Source organism: Dicentrarchus labrax, unplaced genomic scaffold (genome assembly GCF_905237075.1).
Source record: "Dicentrarchus labrax unplaced genomic scaffold, dlabrax2021, whole genome shotgun sequence".
NCBI lineage: Eukaryota > Metazoa > Chordata > Actinopteri > Moronidae > Dicentrarchus > Dicentrarchus labrax.
In genome coordinates, this window is record NW_026136703.1 from 6,010,190 (window position 1) to 6,027,736 (window position 17,547).

At 42.1% G+C, this 17,547-nt stretch overlaps 1 protein-coding gene across 2 annotated transcripts in view; it reads left to right on the forward strand.

Annotated features, from left to right (window-relative positions):
• alk (ALK receptor tyrosine kinase) overlaps positions 1-17,547 on the forward strand; it is a 310,223-nt gene that overhangs the window by 269,536 nt on the left and 23,140 nt on the right. For both annotated transcript variants that reach the window (XM_051395754.1, XM_051395755.1), the window contains exons 11-15: positions 4,323-4,394; positions 11,181-11,346; positions 12,748-12,895; positions 15,997-16,107; positions 16,682-16,823. In XM_051395754.1, coding sequence (XP_051251714.1) covers positions 4,323-4,394; positions 11,181-11,346; positions 12,748-12,895; positions 15,997-16,107; positions 16,682-16,823 — 639 coding nt within the window. The remainder of the gene's footprint in view (positions 1-4,322; positions 4,395-11,180; positions 11,347-12,747; positions 12,896-15,996; positions 16,108-16,681; positions 16,824-17,547) is intronic.

The following is a 17,547-nucleotide window of genomic DNA, read 5'->3' on the forward strand; positions in this document are numbered from 1 at the left end:
ATCAGCTGAAAATTATGAGAGAAATTTCTGCTGCTCTAAGCCAGAGCAGTCACCATTGTCCGTATCAACAGTGGCTTATTGGCTCAGCGACTCTTTATTTAAAGAGATGACATTTTCCAGGAGATATTTGCACACCAATTGTGTTTTGTCCTCCGGAGCAGCCACACTGGTATGGCAGTGCTGAAGGATCATCTATCCCTGCTTCGCTCACTTTCCAGATGGCAAGTTCTTAATCTAGGCCAGGTATCCATTACCTGCAGCCACACTCCACACAGTCACATTTTATCATCTATCAATCAGACCAGCTGATGGGAGATGCTGAAGCTCAGCAAAAGTCGTTGTTTCTAAGAGTGATCACTGTGAGGGATTAGCATGATGGATCCCTAAGCATTATGACACAGCCCTGTAATGTGTTTTGGTGGGAAAACATAGTGAGAACACATTATGCAGAGAATCAGCCATCCGTGGCCTTTCTCATAGATTTCTCTTGGCTTTAGTGTGATGTATAGTTTGGCAAGCATGTGGGCTTGATGATGCATCCATTGCCCTTCAGGTGTTGGACCTGGCTGTCAGTTTTATCATTTTATCTTCAGCAGCATCAATAAATTAGTTTATTGGGATAGACAGCACAGGAAGTTCATCCTTTTCTCTCTGCTGTGTGCCATTACTCCTATTCTCACGCATCGAGTTGCCTTAATAGAGATTCCGCGTCATCACACTGGGAATTTGTTTCTTTGGTAGCTGGTCCTTGACATCAATGGAAAGTCCATGCAAGGATCCTCAAAAGGTTTACTATTGCAAAAATTTTGATTTGGATGGAAATAATTGGATTTGTTGGGCTACAGGCATTATGAAAACATCCTGTTCACTATACAGCCATACAGTTAGTTTTTCTATTCCAGTTATGTGCTGATGGGTTGGTTGGCTGTTCTGTCTGTGTTATCTGCCGTGGCAACTCGTGTAATACAACTACAGATTAGTGAAATGTACAGGTTTCAGTAATTATCACCTGCACCTGTGGGTGTTGAGAAACATGGAGACACACCATGGACCAGTAAGTACAGCTGCTCTACAGTCTTCAGTGTATTCACAGTGATGACATATACAGTACATTAGGGCTAATTAAAAGAAGTGTGGTCTCTCCCAGGTATATCCGCCTCCTTTAGACACAAAGACAGAGGTTGTATATGCAAGTTAACAGATTAGGAATCCAAAAGTAAAGTATGTTCTCTTAAATTTGAGATATTTGAGACCGGTACATACATTTTCTAAATATGCTACATGCCAGGCCTGCTTTTTAACCCCATGTTTCCATAAGGACTAACTGACTGTTAGCATGACATGGCTGTAGTGTGGATATTTGTTAGAGCTATTGCAATCTCAAAATATTTTGGGTGGAATTGAGGTACCCCCCTCCCCCGTGGCTGGCCTCTGGTGGGCTTCAGGCATCTTACGGCGCCCTGCTAATGAACAGTGACAGCCACGCCGGCTGTTGCCCTGCCCTCTGGTTCATGCTGCTCTGTGGTGGACCTGCTGAGTCCTTCTCCTGCTGCAGCAGCATACCAATGCTGTGTGCTCCAGCTCTGTCTGTTCATAGCCCTGCTGTAGCGTGTTACCCCATGCTCAGAATAACAATATAGTGAGTCTTATTAGCGACTTTGTTGAAGATATAAAAAGTTACTGAACTTTTTGTGTGTACACATAACACCACTAAGGGTCTTACTTACAGAGAGTGTGTTGTGTAGAGTACTTGCACAAACAATCAAACTTATTGTGGTCATACGCGTGCTGTATGTGATCCATCAAATCTGCACATAAACTCTATCTGTATCACAGCTCCCAAGCATTGGAGTCTTAGGCGATCATATTTATTTGCGGATTACAGGGCTACGGAATGAGCTATTGATTTTCTAGCTGGCAGATTTTAGGTAAGCAGTGCTGAAGTTTTTTTTTTTTTTTTTTTTTTTTAAAGCTTTGAAGCCAAAATTACAAGAGTTCTCTACTCAGAGAAAGTTCCAGCAGAAACCACCATCTAAAGAATTTTAATGATATATACCACCCAGAGGACCATAGGTGTACTTTCAACTCAAGCACAAATAATATTAATGTCAAGTTGTTAGATCCTAAGTCAAAGCAGGTTTTCCTGGACCAAATGGAACAGTGCCACACAGTAGCTTTCCAAAACTTTCAGCTGTTGAGGGAGCCCCCTGCCATATTGTCATAAACGGTGTGCCTCCAGCCTGGGGTGACAGGGGAGCCAGGATGGAGAAGAGGGAGTGTTTTTGTGGTAAAATGATTATAGAGATGAAGATGAAAAGTCTTGTTTTTGTCCCCTGACACCCCCAGAAGAATGGCAGGAAAAGCAGGCATGATTTGTTTACACCAAGGAGCCGAATGACACTATGTGAGCAATTCATTGGCTCGTCACAATTAGGAAACTAGTATTTGGATTTCTGCTTGATATTTAGCTTGTGCAATTATTTTTTTTTCGAAGTTTGGAAACACAACTTGCTCATCAGTGGGTTGTTGGTGTTATCTGGAACTGCAACTTTTTTTACTCTAGTGTTTGTGGCTTAGAGAAACAAAGCAAGAAAATACCCTCATGAAACCTTTAAATCATCCTTTGCTGCTGTGTGCCATCCAGGGCGACCCTATGAAGAATATCAGGCAGCTACAGTGTAAACAAACTGTGTGCTATTCTGCTGCTCTACAAGGCAGGCCAGTCTACAACTAGAAACCTTCTATTTTCTCTTGCTGTGAAATGCAAATAGGCCCTGAAACCATGTAATCGTCCTCTCAACAGCCTATTCCATATGCAGAACAGAAATAGAGCTCAGTATGCGGGTCTTATGCACATAGTTTCATTTTCAATGCATTGTTTGTATATAAGGAATGTGCATATATAATTGTGATGATAGACTGAACCATTGTGGCAGTCTGAGTGAAACAGCAATGATTTCTATTGTTCCGAAGCCGACTAGGAAGTGTATCCACTTTGGGTGGCATATATTGTATCCAGCTTTGTTGTAAAAGTTATAAATCAGAGACAGGACTAGAAGAATAGCAGCAGGTCAAGATCTGAACCCACCGCCTTGTTTGGTGTCATAGCACTGCATGACGGCAGCGTTATCAGCTTCACAAACCACAGTGAACCTTATCTGACTTCTCTGAAATAATCTCGCTTGTACAAAAGTCTTGTGCTTTCACAACAAGGATCTTCTCGCAACAGAGCCACAAAGGGCTTTTTCTACAGAACATTACATCAAAGAAATGAGATGCTGGACACAACTCTTCAACAAATCATTCTTTGGAAACAGAGTTAAAGTCATAGACACACATACGTATAGCAGCTAAGCTGAACATTATATCTGAGCTCTGAAAATAAGAAAGTCAAACCTTGGTTGAGTTGGTAGGAAGAACTGTCAACATTTCACAGGAAATGGAACAGGCGCTGCAATGTCTTCAGTGCCTGTTATTTGCAAATAATTATTTTAATTGTAATGTATTTGTTCCTGTAATGCTGTTGTTGGACATTGATTTTGTCATTTCAGCACTTGCTCAAGTAAACACTTGAAAAGTATTTTGTTATTTTCAGCTGACAGGGTTGCATTGATTGTTCTTGTAGTCTGTGCAGTCCCTCATCAGATGGCAGCAGCTTTCTTTAACACCATTCAGGCCAATCTTTTTATACCACTGATTGCAGTGCATGGACCCTAATCAAAGAAATTGATTCATCTGTTCAGTGATTCAGCCAAGCAACCAAGGGAACTGTTTCTTCACCTATACTGAATACTAGAGAATGGGAACCGATGACTAGTTTTTCCAGGCCAGCGTCCAACCATTACAGTAGTTGAAATGAGTCTCTCCTACTTTAACATCTTTAGAAAAAAAAAGTTCCTCTATCTTGAACCGTAATAGCCAATCAGCCAGACCATTTGCCTGGAAGACTTAATTCTGGGTGAGAATTTGAGGGGAAGAGATCAAGGTACCAGGGAGCTTATGATATCAGTCCTGGGAAAGGAGTGAGGCTGGAGGCCTGATGGATTGCTACAAAACACTCTGACTGAATGTGCTTACCCATCTACTGTAGGAATGAACAGAGATGGGGAGAGATGGAGAGGAGCTGGATGTTATGAATTCCACTCCCTCCATGTAGCCATTGGTGGTACAAATGAAAGAATGACCCCTGCTGGTGGTTCTACGTTTTCTGTGCCAGTGAGGGGTCTGCAGCTACTGTGCTTAGCTCCTCTAGTTCTTCTGTGTAAAAGCAACAGTATTTCAGTAGTACAGCCTTTTAATAAATGCATTTTGTTTCATTCCAGCCAACGGCGAGTTTCCACCAATGATCACCAGCACAACCAAGATGACGCCCTCGTCCATCGGAAGTCCTCTGTGTAAGTGTGTATTTAAGAGAATATTCTCCACATGCACATTTTCTGTGTGTCTGTTTCTCTTTGTCTTTCCTGCACTCTCCTTTGCTCACAAATCATGCACACACGTATGCTTGCATGCATTAATGATTCACAATTACTCTACACGTGCAGAGCATGGGCTGCAACAAAGTAAGTGTGCCCCCTACTGGTGTGCACCATGTTCACATCTGAGTGAGTGCTGCAGGGATCTCCTTTGGCATTAAATGAAGCAGGACGGGCAGTTGTGAAGTGTAAAATCCTTCAATTTGTCTCCTGAGAATGTCAATGGAGCCACTTACACAGACTTGACATTTTCCACCTAACACTCTCTCACTTCTCTGCTTGAAAAGGGTAAAGACAAGCAGAGATTCAATTTCTGTGTTTAAAGTCAGAAGTTACTTTCATATCGAACCTGCTCTTAAACACATTCCTTAGCTATTACCTTTGAAAAGCTAGAATTACATTGTACTTGCTGAAAGATATCAGCCACTATCGTTTTGGAGTTACACTGTGTACGCTCTATCTTTTGAGAGGTATACATTTTTTTTAAACCGACACTTCTTTTTCTCAGAGTTATGTTGCTGCTAAGCGTGTAGTGCCATAGCACTCATACAAATGTTGAATGAATGTGAACTTTGTCTGTGACTTTGCAGTTTTCCATTCCAAACAGATGATTGGTCTTGACAGTGTTAGCACACTCCAGGATTGTAATTGCATTCATCTATACCTTGTTTTCTCTCCCTGGCGGTGTAAAAGGCTTTTATGGCATTCATACGCTGTTAAAGCCCAGCAAATCAATTTTGTAGGTTAGGGAGGCTCGCCTTCCAGTTGAAACTGGTCAGAAGAATCACACTCACACTCTACAGGCCCTTAAAGTCTCACTGATGAAGTTGTACCACAGCCAATATACATTCTCATACATGAGAAAAAAAATGATTGGTCAGTTGTATATATTTTGTTATCCAAAGAACATAATGCTAAGATCTACAAAATAAACTTACCAGTATTTTTTATGCCACCGTTTTGTTATGCCACTGTTTTAATCATAATGTTTAATTATATGCTCTGAAGACAATTTGACAAAAGGTCTGAGAAAAAGTTACAACTGAGAAACGGTGATGCTTTACTTTGTTTTGCACTGGTGTTAGCTTCTGGTTATACATATACAGTATGTATATGCTCAACAGCCACTGATAACCAGCCACAGAAAACGATGACAGCAAAGTAGGGCTGATAGTGAGCCACAACAACAATGCTCAACAGCAGACCAACATGGACCAATAGTCCACTTAATGTGTCAGGACCTTAATATGCTAATTTGTGGACCTCTTTGTGCAGCGACTTGTCTGAGTGAATGTCTGTGATGTGGGTCACTCTTTAGTCTTGAACACAGAGCGCTCTGTTTGTCTCTGGAGGGTCAAACAGGGACAGTAAAAGATCAGACATTAATGTTTAGCCAGCTAACATGATTTGATAATGTTACAGCATTATGTATTGAACTGGAGCCACAGGCTTGGGTCAGTCAGCAATCAAAGGCTACTCAGTCCATCAAGAAAGTCTTTATGCTGAACAGAAAACATGGCAGTGGAGGAAACATTTCATATACAAAATTATACAAAGGGTATTTCATATAGGGGCGTTTGCTACCAGGATTTAGCTGCAAGGGCAGCAACAAAAAGGTTATTTTAATGTGCTTTCACAGGTAATACTCGCTATGGTTACAATAAAGCCAGCAGACTTAAATCTCCTCAGAGAAAGATGGGACTTTGAGATCACACTGCTCTCGCCCTTGTGATTATCATAGATATTAACTCGGGGGGGGAAGAAGTTGAACTTGCAGTTATACCTTGGCCATTTCAAAGACAGCCTTGAGCGGTTAACATTCACCAGGCGTCTCCCTTCTCCCCTTCTGGAGCCCATGCTTTGACGTCTGCGGGGCAGGACGGCAAGCCTGATGAGGGTTTTAGCTCAGCAGACCTGTCACTCCAACAAGACTCTCTTCTTCCCCCGACACGCTCAATGATTAACCCCCACCAACGTCAACGTGTCTTGTCTTCTCTCACTCTCCCCTTCATCTTTCCCTTCACTCTGCCACCATATCTGGACCTTGCACATTTTGTTCTCTTTTGTTTCTCCATTTGTTTCACATCTTTACCATTTAAAAGCTGTTATTGACTGTCTGTTAGTTCACATTACTGCCGTCCCACCCAGCCGTCGTGTCTTTCTGTCAGTGCTCCCTGTGATCTCATTCTGTTGTCCCACTTCCTCCTGCTCTTGTTTTCCCTTCACCCTGACTTCACCTTCATTGTTTTCGTTCTTCTTGTTCTTTCCCCCTCATCTCCATTGATTCCGCACCATTCTGGCAGGAGTCACTTTTATCTCTCACCACTGGCCTACTGTGTGGCACCCACCTCTCACTGCTGACTCATCAGTTGCTTGGGGGGGCGGGGGGGTAAGTGAAAAAGTCATCCTAAATGAGCTTGCTTCCCTTTCTTTCTGTGATTACCTCTCCTGATGGGAAAAGAACGTGTCACTAACCTCCGGATGAGCTCCGGGCTTATTTTTCTCTGGCCATTCACTGTATGACAGTGTGTGCGTGTGGGTGTGTGATTGACTTAGATTAGTGTTCAGGTTCTTTTAAGACAATAAAACAACTTCACATAATACACTGTCACGATGCAAGAAAATATCATATTTACATCTTATCCGCAAAAGCATAGCAGGATGTACAAACATTGGCTCCTTTGTACAGACAGCACATTTTCATATCAAGGTGTTCCACTTCTGCGCCTACAACATCAGACAACAACAAAAACCCAAGTTCTGTGGAGTAGATGAAAACTGGCATCAAATCAAAGACAGAAGGGATGGTGATTGAAGCAATCCCATTGGCTCTTGAAAGTAACTGACAGCAGATGTTGGTCCCTGAATGCTCCACGCAGAAAAGCAGTATTGGCCATTACATGCTCGCTAATTAGCAGCAGAGTAGAGATGTGAGTCAGTGCCTCATTCTTTACTTGTTCATAAACACTGTCCTGCGGCAATCAGTTAGCTGGTTGTTGTTACTTTGGGTTTTGGTGGGGGAACATTAGTCACTAAGACAGATATGAGACAGATAACGAGCAGTGCCACGCAAAACAGGCGTTTGTAATTAATTGGACTCTTGTGCTCCATAAGCTTTGTACTTAGCATTCAGATCCATTCATGGCATGCCAGCCTTGATCCATCTTTCTAATGGCCAGCCTAAGAGGACAACTGTCAGTGGATAAGGAGCATACTGCTATATATACTACATGCTAAGAGAACAAAGCAGCACAGAATGATGAGTCTACATTGATATGGAATTTTGTAGAGGTCTAATAGATACTAATACTAATACTAAAAGGTAGATAGAGAAGTCCACAAGTTATCAAATGTGTTTATTGTGCTTTTATTGTGTTCATTGTGGTGCAGACGACACTAGAATAAAAACAAGCATAAGATGTTGAGTCAGAGCGTTTATTTGACAGTTGTTGTTGAGAATGCTTGTTTTGTAAATCATGTCAAATTGAGGCTAAATCATATCCTGATAATCTGATTGAATTGTCTTTTTATTTTCTGTTTGAGTGGCAGGGTTATTTTACTCTCTACTGACTGACTGTCCCATCTTCCTCATTTTCAGCCAGCACAGATGCTGCGGTGGCGGCTGTTGGGAGCAGTTAACTCAACATTTGTCATGTCAATCAAAGAAATATGTGGATTATGCTAAAATAACATGTTGTTTAAAGGAGTGATACCAAAGCTGAGAATTATTTATACCGTAAACCCCAAAGAACAGTTGCATAAGTGCTTCAGAGATGTAGGAGTTGTTTGGACTTTTCTCTGGCAAACTTGTAGGAAGATGACAGGTGTTCAAACCCTGCGTTAAAACAATGCTATAAACAACGAGCTGCATTGGTGGAGGCATGTTGCCGAACGCTGGTGAGATACAGTGCGTACAGCGAGTAGCAGATCTCTGAGTTGAAAGTGTGTTAGATGCCAAAACACCGTACAGTGGTTTCACAAATCTAGAAAGGTATTTTGGTTATTATTATCTTTTGTCACAACAACAGCAGGAATACGCTGTTCATGCTAAAGTAATAAACCAGGATTTTGCCCTTGCATGTATTGCAGTGTCTTGCTAGATGACATGGCATTGTGTTGCAGCCCCATGCGTTGGCTCCCCCTCTGTGCTGAAGGACTGGCTCCATTCAAATAAATGGGAGAGCTCAGTTTCCTCATGCAGGACTACTGTCTGTCTGAATGTGTTTCTCCAACTAGAGAAAGAAGGCTAACCCAATCACTGCTAAATTCAAACAACATTACAATTAGAGATTGTATTCCTCAGAACTTCTTCAAACACAACTTTCCTTCTTGTTCCAAATGATAATCATTTTTTACAAAACTGAAAGCGCCTCATATTGCTTCATTCCAAAACTGCAATGCTTGTTTACTTGTTAAAAGACTGCCTTTGTCATTCATAAAGAATGACATGTTTACTGTTGTCTTGTTTTAATAATAATCAGAGGAGAATAAGACTGCTGGAGCATTGCTGTCAGTATTGCAATCCAATCATTCTTCTAAATTGTGAGTCTCTCTATTTGACTCCGTCTCTTTCTCTCTCTCTCTTATTCCTCACTGACGTCAGTGTACAACAAGCACCTTCCTTTGATGGAGGCCAGTGTTTGTTATGATGGTGGCATACCATAGCAGAGTCAGGGTGTGCTCAGGGACGTGTGTGTGTGTGTGTGTGTGTGTGTGTGTGTGTGTGTGTGTGTGTGTGTGTGTGTGTGTGTGTGTGTGTGTGTGTGTGTGTGTGTGTGTGTGTCTGTGTCTGTGTCTGTGTCTGTGTCTGTGTCTGTGTCTGTGTGTGTGTGTGTGTGTCTGTGTGTGTGTGTGTGTGTGTGTGTTGTGTGTGTGTGTGTCACTCATATTGATGGACCAACAAGATCTATCAGCTGGGTTTAAGTGTGAAACCAACTGCACCCTCAGGAGATGGGAGAGAGATCGTACGGAAGGCTTGGCTATCTAATGTCAAAAAGTCAAGCTGACTTTACATAACAAGGATTTTATTCATATGCACAAGCCAAGAATTCACTTCTCCTTTTTCTTTAGCATATCCTATCCTAACTGATTGCCATCTCAGTGTAACCCGTTAAGCACAGTAAGATTTACGTCTAAAGCGCTGTTTGGCTTTGGAGGCTTTTCTGCTTCAGTGATGGATTTATTTCCAGCAGTGTTAACTCTTCTTTTTCTTCTTTTTTTTTTTTACCTACTTGGGTGTTGAAAATACTGACTGGAGGGATCAATTTACTCCTGCTGGATGGGAGCCAGACAGAACTCCAGTCACCCCACAACTATGGTTTTTTACAGGAGGAGTGCATTTGCTAAGACCAGGCTGAACTCCAAATCGCTCTCTTATAGTGGTGTTTTAAATTGTTTTTGAAAGTAGTGCCTGCTTGAAATGGTCTCGGCTGGCAACACTTTACCAAACTCAAAAGAGATGTTTGTAGGGAGACCAGGTGCCCTTGGACCAATCATCTTCAGAGTCAGTCTGACAAATTTGATGCTCGATATGCAGTTCATCCAGGTTTGAGCAGTAGTCATCATTTGAACTGGCAGCAACCCCAACATGAATGTTTTTGTGTGGCTTTAAAATGATTACATTCCAAAATCAACTCAAATCTTATTATTAAGTCAATGGTGTATATTTTTATTTTGTTGTTTATAGGTAAACACAGACACAAATGTACACACAAGCTACAAATACAAGCTTCCTGCAGTTATTTTCCTTAGCCAGGAAGTGTTGATTTTGGCGAGAGATCCTTGTAAATACTGACTCTCAATTCCTGGGCTTCAACTTTAATAGGCACTACACAGCAGGCAACTTGAACAGCAAAAGGTGTTGTATTGCGAGCATCAGAAGCTTAAGTTGCACTCCTGAGGCTTCTCTTTCCTGTGTATCTGACACCATTTAATCAGTTTACTGGATCTAGTCTTGCGAAGAATAAAAACACCCATTCTTTAAATCTCTAACCCCAGTGTTGCAGTCACATTGACCTGCAACTCAGTGGCTATGAAAGCCATCATGTGAGTTGTTCTGTTCCAGGAATGACTTTGACTTTAACTGGTGTCAGATTTGCATCTGAAATGAATGATAAGTAGTCTCAGAGCGTCCACAGTCGGGCAGAGGAAGAAAGAAGAGAGAGAGAGAGAGAGGTGCTTCACTCCCTGGTGTCTTCCCCACTGCTGTGTTCACAAGCCTTAAATCAGGATTTAGTACTGCAGCGTTAAGTCCGTCCACGTCCATCTGACAAGACTAATCTCGTGCTAATTACAGTGAAAGGAACTCCAATTAGCACCGACACATGGGATTACATGGGAAAATGAGGAGAAATGTTTGTCACCTGTGATCCTGTCACTACGTCCCCTGCTGCAGTTGTGAATATGATAATAGTAGCGTCTCATTTGAGTAGCTTCCAGTTTGGAGCTAGTCTTCCTATGTATAATAATTTTCTTCATGTCTGTATATTTGGTTTTATCGATGTGGGAGTGGAGCACTGGGCAATGTTGAAGTGGAATGAATGTGAGACAAATAGAACTGTAATGAGTCTGTGGTGCACACTGAATTTCAGCCTCTCTATCATCTTTAAGTTTGCTTAAATCCCAGTGTGATTGAATACAGAATCTGTGCTTCTACAGCTATGTGCTCTATTAAGTGCTGTTTTTTTCCTTTTCCTTTATGTGCAGCCAAAAAATGGATTTTTCATACCTGTGGGGCTGTGGGACCTGAAGGCCCAACTCCCACTCAGTGCCTCAACTCCTACAGGAACAGCAACGTCAACGTGACAGTAGGCACCCGAGGGCCCTTCAAAGGCATTCAGATGTGGCGGGTCCAGGAAACTGGCACCTACAGGTAGGGCTGCTGCCAGAGTACAAAGGCCTCAGAGCCTTAACATTATTGTACACCCACTCTATAGCAGTTGTATCTCGGTAGATTGTGGGGCCAATCATTAAGTACATGCACTTGGCCTCATGCACACTCTACATGTAAACAGTATACAATACACAGTTAACCTCTATTTCCTAGGTATCAGCACGCTCTGTGCAACTCACATTTTTCGCTACAATGCAGACTCTTCTTCACGCCTACCTCCACTCCTCTGTGCATCAGCAGTGCATCAATCTTCCACAAGCAAACAGAGAAATATTACTATCAGATTCTTGCAGGAGGGAGCAGAGGCTCGAGTAATGGCAGCTAAATAGCATGATTCACTGACTCCAAAATTTAAAACCTACCCACATCCATGGCTATGTTGGTGGCCTTTGCAATACCGCAACAATCAGCCTAAGCACCTTGACCTCAAACTGTGTACTGCTTTTGGATTAATGCTGTAACATCCACCACCTTGTACACGGATCAATATTCCTCCTGTGGGCATTCATGACAACATGAGGCGTTTAACTTGGATTTGACTTGGACGGTTCAAACATAAATGTCTCTGAAAGCTGCAGGCCTCCCACATCAACACAAAAACAAACGGGGACATACACACACATACCGCCAAGCTCAGCCAACAAGTCTTAAAATACCTAACTAACAACAGCGTGGACAGAACCATCTTAACACATGTCCCAAAGTTTTAGAAAAACACCTTCTGTCTCCACACAAACTCCAGGCTTGTGGTCTTGATGCGGCCTGGTTTAGCTGGCAGAGCCTGTAAATGAAGCTGACAGACGGCCGCAGAGATGAATATGCGCTCTGCATCTCCCAAAAGTCATTAGGCAAACAGCTGAGGTAGCTACTGAGCACCGGGCAGTGTTCTCTCTCTCTCTCTCTCACCACCAAGCACGACCACCAGGGAAGAGAAATATCGAAGCGCTCCCAAAAACCAATCAAGTTGTTTTTTGTTTTTTTTTTCCTGGCAAGAAAACTGGAGCATTTTAAATTAGTGTCTTCTGCTACAAAGGTGTGTGTCTGTGTGCCCATGCACTGGTTTTGTGTATGTGTGTGCTTTAGAACAGTCTACCACGCTAGGTCAAAATATTTTTTGTTAAAAACATGCAGGGCGAAAGTGAAAGTGTTATAGTGATTCCTAATTAATTTTGTTTTTATTTAATGTTGTGCAGGAGGAATGCACAGGGACTGTTTATCAGCTTCAGGTTATCTCTGATAAACACCTGCTGTACAGCTTAGAATATAGAATAAACACCTTTGTCCATATAAGCCCCTCCAAACCAGATGGAAAAATTCAACCAACGTCACCAACAAGTGTGTTGTGTGTGTCTCTACATATTTGTTTCTGTTAAACCCCAGGATCACAGCCTACGGTGCAGCTGGCGGTCGAAGCGTAATGGCCATGAGCAGGTCACATGGTGTCTACATCACAGGAGACTTCCTGCTGAGGAAGGGCGAGCTGCTTTACATCCTGGTGGGACAGCAAGGAGAGGATGCATGCCCCAATGTAAGTCTGTCTCTTGTTTGTTTTCTCGAAATGATGCCAATATAGAAAGATTATTTATATTTATATTTATTGTTTTTTATAACTGTATTGTTAATAGTCTTTTATTATTAAAAGTTATTTGGGATAATAGCAGAAAGGCTCCTTTTCCTGAGCCAGCTGGATGGGCGAGCCCCTGTCTGTGTTTGATTGACAGCAGCTGACAGCAGATACTATGTGTGCTCTAGCCGACAAAAACAAATGCAATTTAATTTCAGTTGGACCTTGATATGATCCGGTGATCCTCCTCATGGACCCTGAGGGGGTCCCTGGACCTCACTGTGGATACCCGTGCTTTAAATTGTAACGTTTTATGGGGACCAACGTCTGTTTAAATCTGCGGTTGAAGCTTTCAGCAATCTTCCCATTGTCTCTCTAAAGTTTACTTGTGTTCTTTTGCCAGGGGTGGCTGTCATCCATTATGCTCTGGAGTTTCTTCACTGGCAGCAGAGCAGCTTACTTCCCCTCACAGTTCACAACACTGAGACTAAAACCCCCACAATCCCTCTAGTCGCCAGTGACACCATCCATCATCAACTATTTAAACGTTTGAAAACTAAGGCCTGTCCCTCTACTGAAAAAAGAGGGGAAATGGCTTAGTTGCTGAATTTTGGCACTTACTGTATGTTTTATTAGAGGAGGAAAATACCAACAGATTCTGAAATGTTTGACAAAACACAGTTGTGAAATTCTATTATTTTTGTGGAATCCCTACATTGGTGTTTTAATGTCCTTATGATATACAGTATTAAAGGTCTAGTGTCTGACATTCAGGAGGATCTATTGGCAGAAATGGATAGTGTAAAATCACCTTAAAATGAGAATCATTGTGTTTTTGTTGCCATAGAATGAGCCATTATTATCTAAAGACGGTGCAGGTTGCCTTCCATGGAGTCGCCCTGTTGAACCATAATGGACAAACTAAACACTGGCTGTAGATAGGGCCTTTCACGAGCTTTACAGCCACCGTACTCTCCCACTCTCTGCAGCCCCTTCTTATTACAAAGTCGTCAAATAGAGATGCCAGCATTGCTCAGTTAGTTGAAATATGAAACTTCACTGCTAGATGCCTCTAAATCCTACATACTGATCCTTTAATGATAATACATTGTCACTGGGGGAAGGTCATCTTAATTAATGAACTGGTTGGAGCAATTATCTCAAAACGATAAGTGCATTAGAAAGCATTAAACAGGGAACAGACACCATAGAAATAAAAGAATAAAAAACAGTAAAAAGCTAAGATTAAAGTCAAAACAACCTTTAGATGAAATGTAAATGGTTACATGTGAATTATAAGATAATATTGATTTAGCTTCCCTTCTTGTATTACAGTGGTTATACCTGGACGTGAGGCAGTTCAAGTGCCTCTTGTGTTTTGTGGCTTTATTTTCAAGAGGTGTAGCTTAGCAGGTAGCGGTCCTCTCCACTGTCATCCAGTTATTAGTTTTTTAACTGTATGTCTTGAAGTGCTCCGCACAGACAGCAGAGAGGGGCTGGGCTGTTCTAAAGTGAGGCTGAAAGTCATTTAAGGTTCTTCTTATTTCCCCTCAGTTCTGACAGCAAGAGGCAGCAGCTCTCTCCAAAGGGTCGCTCTGAAAGTGATTTGTGCCGTGGAACAGTGTTTTCTCACACCTAGCCTTCCCTCTGGTGACGGAAATGATACCCCCCTTGTCCTGACAAATACTCACTCTCTCTGTGCATGTCTTTCTCTTTCTACTGTGCACAGACACACACACACACACACACACACACACACCACGCACACACAGATACACGCACGCACACACAGATACACACGCACACACACACACACGCACACACACACACACGCACACGCACACACACACACACACACACACACACACACACACACACACACACCCTTTCTGTAGTTTTTTTTCTCTCAGACAGAAACTCAACTTTAAAGTGAGAAGCTGCAATGACAAAGCAGGCTGGGTGAGGAAGACTCTCCCAGAACATTTAAATGCACTGCCTTTTACCCCCTCTAGCTGTCAATCACAGTGACTAGTCCCACCCCTCAGAGCTTGGGTTCAGATAGATGAGGGAGTCGAGGGAGCAATGAGCGACTGTGAGAGTGTGTCTGTGTCTGAGTGAGGTTGAGACAGAGTGAGGGGAGGACACTTCTGCCCTCTCGCTCTCATAGTAGGATTGGCTCTAGGCAGTTCAGCATGATAGCACACACAAGGCAGACACATCAATTCATAAAACCCCAGCTATGGCAAAGACCCTGCATCTCACATCATTTGCCAACAAAACATCCAGTTCCATTTTTAGAAAGAGGATATATCTCTGGGAAACAGAGTGGAACAACGACAAGTGACGAATAAAATGCATAATTTCTGACTTTTTTTAACATACAGTCAAGAGAACAAAGATGACCTTTGTTATTGGTAAGCAGTAAAAATGCCACCAACAGACCGGGTAATGTGAACATGAATATATTACTATGAACTGTAATAAAGATGGTTTAATAAAGGTGTGTTTGATGGTGAGGTTATTGGATATAACATGAATTTAGTTTAATTAATTTAATTTTGGTGAAAAACACACTAACTCCAGGAAATCCATCTCTATTCACATCTATGTGCAACATAATGAACTATTCACTATATATATTGAATTAGTTTTTGTCACACCTATCAGCCTCATTTACTTCACTTAAGCTTCTGACTGCATATAAACCAACTCCAGAGATGTCTTATTTAGTCAGTAATATCATCCCATCAGTGTGAGCAGGAAGCTGTTCTACAATTATTAATACAGCCATGATCTACAGATGTACAGTCATGTAAAAACTGAGTGTAAACAGGAAATCAGTAACCTTAAATCTCACTGGAATTGTCTTTATAAGGGGGAACTTTGGCCCTCGCGTCTTAAGTTCCCGTGTTCCTGCGTTCTTGCTTGGTATTTGCTCACCATTATAATGCTAAAACCCTGACTCACAGCAGCTGGGGTTTGGCAACTGCTCAGCCTTCTCATACACAACTGACATCCATGAAAACAATTCTTGTGTGAACTGACATCTCTCTCCCTCCCTGCAGTCCAACATCATGCTGAATAAGATCTGCCTGGAACAGAGCAGCCCGATGGTGAACAAAACACAAGTGAAAGGGGGCGGAGGAGGAGGTGGCGGGGCTACGTATGTGTTTAAGGTAAGAAGGTGCTGAGGGAATAATGCTCTCAGGGGACAGGGAGATATTTTTATACCAGATATTTAGGAACTGCACATAGTTTATAGAGATCTTGATTTATATGATATATGATATATAGAATATTGGCCCAGTTTGTCTGTTGCAAAGCAGAATACATATTACACAGTTATGGGGATATCAGCTCAATGTACCATTCAAACAATTCATATCATTGAGTTAATATTAGTGGCCTGCTGTCACTCATTATAGCAAGGATAATTAAGAGTGGAAATAAAAGAGTGGAGCTGAGAATCTGCCAGGGACACAAGTTATTTTGGGGTCACTGCTCTCATCACTGAACAGATAAGCTGACGAACAGGACCATCTTCCACCAGCCAGCCAGCAGCCAGTTAGCTCTGCTTAGGGGAACTGATGGTTCCAGCATTATAATTACCATGCAAACATGAGATGGTGTTAATCTTTTCATCTACCTCTTGGCAAGAAAGCAAATGAGCATATCTCTCAAAATGTTGAGCTATTCTTTTGAAGAGCAGACAGCACTACATAAATCTCACTGTAAATAATAATAACCCAGGTGGACAAAGGACTGTACATCCCCCTCATCATTGCTGCTGGGGGAGGTGGACGTGGCTACAGCAGCCAATCAGAGACCCAGCTGGAGCAGAGGGACTATGATCCCAGCCAACCGGGACGCAACGGGAAGTCAAATGCTGCAGGTATTCTACACACACCTTTTGATGTGTGTGTTAATTTACATGTTCTAAGCAAGCTGGGCCTTCATCATGTATGTATGCATGATTAGAAAATATTAACCCTGATTTATGTGTAAAACGCTCGTATACATTTATGAGTACACACTTTGTGAAAGAGGCCCATTGCGTGGTGTGTATGAGATATTGAGACGTTGATATAAAATGACTGAATAGATGAGAGTAGATGAGTAATACCCCATTACACTACTCTAGTGTGTGTGGCTTATCTTTCACCATTTTATGATGAGAAAGGCTGTGTCTATTCTTCATGCCCCCCCCGCATGTACACGAAGTAATAAGCCCAGTTTACAGATAGCCTGAAGTGGAAGTGTTTATTTGCATGTCTACCTTTACTTGTAAACACATCAATTTATCCTGGAGGTGTTTACTTCTGTCCTAATGCATGACTTTCATACATATTTCTTCCTCTCTGTGTTTGTGTGTTGGCAAAAAACAAAACACAGTGTGGCCCTCCTCACGATTATTCATATGGAGCACTGTGTCCCCTGTCATTGCTGGGCACAAGTACATGCTTCGATCTACCAGTGTAATGCTACATCCATGCTCACTGCAACTTCCATTATTCATGTGCTCGGAGTTGACGAGCAGCCCAGAAAACATAAGATATTGATTTTTACATCTTCACAAAGCCAGGGGTTTGCTTTTGAGGAAACTCAGTGAATGAAAA